The sequence below is a fragment of the Solanum lycopersicum genome, chromosome 11 (genome assembly GCF_036512215.1).
Source record: "Solanum lycopersicum chromosome 11, SLM_r2.1".
NCBI lineage: Eukaryota > Viridiplantae > Streptophyta > Magnoliopsida > Solanales > Solanaceae > Solanum > Solanum lycopersicum.
In genome coordinates this window covers 6427937-6434712 of record NC_090810.1, presented here as the reverse complement: position 1 = coordinate 6434712, position 6776 = coordinate 6427937, and the positions used below count along the sequence as shown (strand labels likewise).

Here is a 6776-nt window from a genome sequence, read left to right as displayed (position 1 = left end):
TCTGCTTCTTCTTCTTCAAGCTTCATCAATGGAGATATAGCTATACAATTCATGGTTTCTTTATTCAACATGATTTCTATATCTTTTTTCACGTTTAAACCCTCATTATACCTTTCTTTATTTATCGATGACTTACAGAGATGAGTGACACAATCTCCGAGGTGATTATATATGTTTTAGAAAAATATTTAGTTTGAAAGTTTATTCAAGGTCAACATTTTGGTTTAACGAAGTTGGATTTGAGTCTTGATGATTCCACTAGGTTGGAAGAGTGATTTCTAACTTAATTGGATGGTTTACCTTAATCGCAATTGATGTCTAGATTTTGTAAAGTTTAGGATTGACCATCGTATTGATCAAAATTTTTTTGAATTATTTGATAATTCCAACAGGCGTGAAATATATTTTATGATTCATTTAACAATTACTCATCATTAATTTGTATCACGTTTTGTTAAGCTTTCGAGGTAGAATATAACTTACTCTCTTTGACTATGCTTGAACGATGATTTATATTACACAAAGTATGCAATGTGCTTAGGTTGGGTGTATATGGTGATTCAAATATTGAAAAAAAAAATGATTATGTGTTTGTAATCTAAGTTGAGATCCTAGTTGATAGACTATATATAACTTGAATTGATTATTTGTTGTTACAATCATTTTGTATCCTACATTAAAAACCATATGTTTACTTGAGAAGTTGGTGGCCTAAGAGCATTGTTTTGAAAGAGACTAGCATATTCACGTGACATTTGAAATACATTTATCATCACGATCTTACATATACATTTTTCATATGGATTACGAATATATAATAAGCATAATACATAAATGTGCCCTTTAACCTGGCTTCAAACTATATTTATATCCTTCAACTTTGGATGTGCACAAATAGACACTTAAACTTGTATAAAGTTGAACAAATAGACACACATGTCCTACATGTCATCCTACATATCATTTTTAACTCTACGTGGTGTCCTACGTGTATTGTGTCATGTAAGACATGTGTTTATTTATTTAAAAGTTGGATAGTTAAAGTGTCTGTTTGTGTATTATAAAAATTGGAGGTTAAAGTTAAAATTTAAAACGAAATTTAAGGTCTAATATATGTATTATGTCTATATAATAATGCAATTGATATAAATTGATATAACAAAGTGAATTGAAATTCCACAACTTATATTGGATAGTGAATATATTTAGTGATGATGTGGGGTCATTATCCTAAGAGTATACGCCAAAGTTTGTGTTAAGGACCTAATTGTGGTCACATTTTTACAAGTTATATATTTTTGATGAATTTAAAAAAAACAAAACATATTTACTTTTAAAAAAAGTGGTGAAATATCATGATGTACACCTTGCAAAGTTATGATCTATACAAATTTCCAATTAAATTAAAGTTATGCTCAATTAAACGATTATGTTACATCTGTCGTGAATCATGATGGATAGAGTGATGTATTTGGTGCATCTTTAAATTCTTTTGATATCGATGACATATTTCTCTATAATTGAAGCGCGACAATATACTTTGAAATATCAAAACGATAAATATAATATAAAACATTTTCATTTTTCATTCCCAAATGGAGATACAACTCCTTAACTTTTACACAAAAAGTAGATTACACATTTTTTTCTTCCCCTTCCATTAGGCAACAATTGATCACAACATTAGTTGCATTGTTTTAAAGAGCAACACTTAGAAAATTTAAACATTGCAACAAGTCAAAAATTAAAATTACAGATTTAAAGATACAACATCTTCTTCTTTTTTTTTTTAAATCATGTTAATGCTCTTGGTAGATTGAAGTTTTCTTCTCATTAATATTATCATCAACAATAGTTGATCTTTCTTTAATATCCACAACTGGTAATTCTTGATCTTTACTAGTGATATCATTGATTTTCCCTTCTTTACTCTTGCCCCACACCACAGAATATAGTCCCATGACTATGATAATTGCTCCAATTAAGCTGAAATCGTCGCGATAAATCAATTATTAGATAACAATCGAAATGAATCACTAGTAATATGTTGATACAAAAAAAATAAAATTGTGTTATATACCTTCCAAGATGGACTGATTCAGCTAAGATAATAGCAGCAAGAATTGAAGTAATAACCATACTTAATGGGCTAAAGGCTGTTACAAATACTGGGCCTTTAACTTTATTAACAACACTTTGCACATAATATGCAATTCCTGAGCATACAATACCCTAAAAAAAAAATTAATAGTATATAGTGTTAGAATCTTAATTAAATTATATATATATATAAAAAAAATTAATTTACTAATTAGAATAATTAAAAAAATACATACAGAATAGGCAGCAGCAAGGAGTCTAGAGTCAAATCCAATAACCCAAGCATTCCAATCACGTTCCATTATAAGTGCAACAATTCCACCTTCCACTACACCCATCACACATACCCATGCTGCTAGAGATAACTCCGCGGGATACTCTTTCAGTGTCATCGACTATATATACATAAAAAAAAATTATATATATATTATAATGTAACTCGTTGTGTAAACAACTATTTAGAGTTACTAAACTTACTTGAACAATAAAGAAACCGGACCAACCAACAATGCAAGCGATGAGCTCAATGGTTCCGGCTACCCAATTCTCAGGGGCCGCGACAGAGGCTTCGTGGTGCGCGCCACCGTGACGTGGGACCAGGTTGAACATTGGCCCTTTGTATAGAGTCATCACCATGGCTCCAGCCACTGTTATTGCTGTTCCTATAACCTTTGCCATACTTGATTTTTTCTTCAAATTTACCTTCTCAATTCTACTCACGACAAAATAAAAGAAAAATCTCGATTATTATGTTATTTAGCTACAGAATTTATCGATCGCTAGTAATTTTGTTTATACTATAATTTTTTATTATTTTATTTTTTGAAAATCTCTATAATGTGTCAGTAATCATATAACATAACTACATAAGCAACCACTAACTTCTTTTTTTTTTCGAGATATATGATTTTTGCTTTACAAGTGGGAAGCAACAACTTTATTTATATGAGGTCATACTCTTTTCATAACTTATTACATGTACAATCAACTACCATATTATTTTATTTCAATAATTAATAATTTAATACACATTAAATTTATTATAATAAGAATATATATATTACCTGAAAACTACAGCCAGAATAAAGGTTACTGCTGGGAGGAGATTAACAAAAGCAGATGCATAAGTTGCAGTTGTACTCTTCAGTCCCAAATAGTACAAATTCTGATCAATCACTGGCCTGAAATTACATTTATTTTTAATTTTTTATAATTTATTTATAAGTATATAATAATAATAATAATTAGTACAATATATTAATCTAAACATAATTAAAATATAAAAGTTTAAAATTATTCCATGAAACAACATCTTTTAATTCTGGAATCATTTTATTTATGCTTTTTATAGTAGTACTATACATATATTCTTGATCAATATTCCTCAAATAGAATAACATTGTTAAACATTGTATTATTTTTGTCTCTAGTACTTAAACTTTTCAAACATAATTAATTTGTTTTCTAGCTAATTCCAAATGATTAGCAATAAATTCCACGTTATGAAGTTAATTTGTCTTGTTTAACCTTTAAGAAAAATATGATTAGTGATTACTCTATCACCAAAATATGTTTTACGTACTAAATTTAACCCAAAAAAAAATACATACCATAAAAACAGCTGAATTTTAATTTATTTTGTTTAGTGTGTGAATTATTTTTTATTGAATCTCTTCGATTTAATTTTAAAAAAAAACTAGGGAAAATTAAAACTATATGTATATTATAGTTGGGGGAGGGTGGGTAGGGTAGGATAGTATATAAGTTAAGGTTTAGGGTGATGTGAAGCTATAAAAGTTGTAGAATTTATAGTATAATTCTTTAACCAAACGTTTTTAAATATTAATTAAGCATTTTAGATCTCGTATGAAAAAGTTAAAACAATTTTATACTATGATTCTATATTCAATTTTAAGCATATGATGAAATGAGCAAAAGATGCTACAATTAAATTAAAGAAAAAGTGACATTAGAATCTCATGTGTTTGCATGACTTAATAATAGAAAAATTAAATTATTTTATGAAAAAAAATTTACTACTAACAAATATAATTATTGGTAATAATTTAATCACATGTAAATTAAGTTTTAAATAAAGTACGTACTCTAGAAAACCAAGAGCCACTATCTTAATAAAGACCCTGCGTGTCATCTTAGGCCTTATTTTCCTGCATACAAAATTATCAAAACAAAAAAATTGTGTCAAAATTTACGTTTAACTTCTCAAAAATTGGGACGTTAGATATTTAAAAATGCACTCTCTTTGTTAAAATTTTTCATTCGAAACATTCAACATGGTATTAGAACATGCAGATGTCCCGATATTTTATATATACCTTAAAAAATTTCAATGAAATAATGAGTTACTTCAACACCAGATATAAAATGAAACATATCATAATATATGATTGTGATTCAACCAAGTACAAGAAACACAAAGACCTTTTCTTGATATTGCATCTCTATACACGTATATATTCTACTACAAACGTACTATGGATGAATTGATCAAGTAGAAAGAAAATAAAATCAATAGACAGACAGATAGATAGATAGACCTTTCGAGAACGATAGCAAAGGGTGCAACAGCAATGGTGGCAAATGCATGTCTATAAACAACAAGAATCCAATGACTCATTCCTCTTTTGAAACACATCATGGTGACAATATACATCCCTGCATAACCAAATTGCAAAGACACCATAGCCAAATAAGGCTTGATCTTGTTAACAAGGGAGCTAAATTCACCAGCCATCTCTAAATTTCTTGTTAACACGCTCTCAAAACAAAGGGTTTTTTTTTGGATGGGGTATGTAAATATAGCAAGTGTGCCCCTATATATACACAAAGAAAAAAAGGTGAAAAAGCTTAACCAATACTAATAATAATAACTTTATAAATATAATTTTTAATTAATTTAATTTAATAGTCTAGCTTATTCATTGATGCACTAACTCATTATTTCACCTTAGTAGATTCCCCTTATCCATTTAAAACCAAATTATGTTATGTTACATGCAATGTAGTATCCATTCTTCAAGCAACAAGAATCTTTTGCTGTCAAATTAATAATTAGAGAGAGAGAGAAAAAAAAAATTTAAAGAAAAGAGGGTTTTCTTTTTCTTTACGTATATTCTTTTATTGGAAAAAGAAATAAAATTATTTACTTTAATTTTTTTCCTTCTTTTGTCCTTGTAATTTTGTGAAGGTGGAGTTTGAACCATTGACCACCAAATACATCTAGGGTTTAGTGGGAGATGATGTAGGTATATAAAAAAAAAAAACACAAAGATATGTGGTCTTTGGAGAAGTGGGTAATGAGTGTACACTTTTCTTCAAAATGTCTACATTGATTAATGAGAATTGCCTCCCCTATTTTCAATATCTAACTTAATTAAAGGAGATCATCAACAAAAAAAATAATAGATACTATAGAGGACTACAACTAGTACTAGTCTTACACAGTTAACGTTAGTTATTCATTATTGACTTGACATGCATCTTACAAACAATAAATAGTAAGTTTAATATTACTATATTATTTACTGAATGTATTAAATTCAATGTCTTGAGAAATGTATTAGATATTGAATAGTATGTAACAACAAGGGTAAAAAAATAAATTTAGATTAATAAATTATCGCTTGATTTTACAAACTGAACAATTATTATTGTGCAACTGTTTTAGTATAGTAGACAAGTAAAAATAAGCGGAAGGGGGTATTTTTTTAATGAATTATTGTACACTTATATTAATCCATGAATTTATTTATTATTTTTTCAAAGCAAGTTTGTTAATGTTTAAGTGGTTCTTTGCTTTAGATTTATCATAATTTATTCATATTACTTTGTACATAAAGTACAAGAAAAGGACAATTCAAATTTCTTTCAAAGTTAGCGATAAACTAGTTAAGTGTATGTGTTTGTATATCACGTTAATTAATAATAAATATATATAAAAAAATTATTATATCTCTTTCACATTACTCTTCTAATTTCGCTTGTCTTTTTCTTTCTAATTATAACAAACAGATAGTTTTTAATATAATTGTATTTATTGATAACATTATTCAAATAAGAAAAGATTTGAGACATACAATTTAATTGATTTCAACATCTTAAATATTAGGAGAGCATTAAAAATAGGGATAACGCATAAGTATTCTCTCAATCTATGCACGAAATTTTAGAGACACACTTATACTATATTAAGGTCTTATTACTCCGTGAACCTATTTTATTAATAATTTTTTGCGTTTTTTCGGCCTACGTGGCACTATCTTGTGGGTCCTACGATGATTGACTTTTTTTGTCAAATTAGTGTCACGTAGGCTGAAAAGGGGTAGAAAATTACTTATAAAATAAGCTCAGAGAATAATAGGACCTTAGTATAGTATAAGTGTGTCTTTAGAATTTTGGACGTAGATTGAGCAGGTACTTAAGCATTTTCCCTTAAAATTAAAATAAATTTAGTTCATTTTGAAGTCTTAAATATTTTCTTTAAGTAGTAGTAAAAAGATCATAAGAACTGTCATGTTTCACATTGTAAATTGCCCATACAACATATTAAAGACCACAAATATGTGAGCTCTTTCATCTTTGAAATTAAACTACAATAAATTAGCAAATTGATCATCTCTATTGTTATATGTTTTGACACATGAGCAGTTTTCATT

General features: G+C 27.8%; 1 protein-coding gene across 1 annotated transcript; it reads right to left on the bottom strand.

The window, feature by feature from the left end:
• Positions 1-1563: 1563 nt before the first annotated feature.
• On the bottom strand, positions 1564-5338 carry LOC101247182 (WAT1-related protein At4g08300). Its single transcript, XM_019211161.3, has 7 exons — positions 4659-5338; positions 4206-4268; positions 3165-3281; positions 2578-2812; positions 2337-2495; positions 2081-2232; positions 1564-1986 (listed from the first exon to the last, which is right to left on the bottom strand). The coding sequence occupies exons 1-7, from the start codon at positions 4853-4855 to the stop codon at positions 1800-1802; spliced, it is 1110 nt and encodes a 369-aa protein (XP_019066706.1). The 5' UTR covers positions 4856-5338; the 3' UTR covers positions 1564-1799.
• Between the last annotated feature and the right edge of the window lie 1438 nt (positions 5339-6776).

Bases quoted from the DNA above. Each gene is read 5' to 3' on its own strand.
- LOC101247182 (XM_019211161.3), bottom strand. From the start codon at position 4,855: ATGGCTGGTGAATTTAGCTCCCTTGTTAACAAGATCAAGCCTTATTTG. The intron at 4,269-4,658 runs GTCTATCTATCT...TTTTGTATGCAG, and splicing joins TTTGCTATCGTTCTCGAAAG to GAAAATAAGGCCTAAGATGA. The intron at 2,813-3,164 runs GTAATATATATA...TGTCGTGAGTAG, and splicing joins ATTCTGGCTGTAGTTTTCAG to AATTGAGAAGGTAAATTTGA.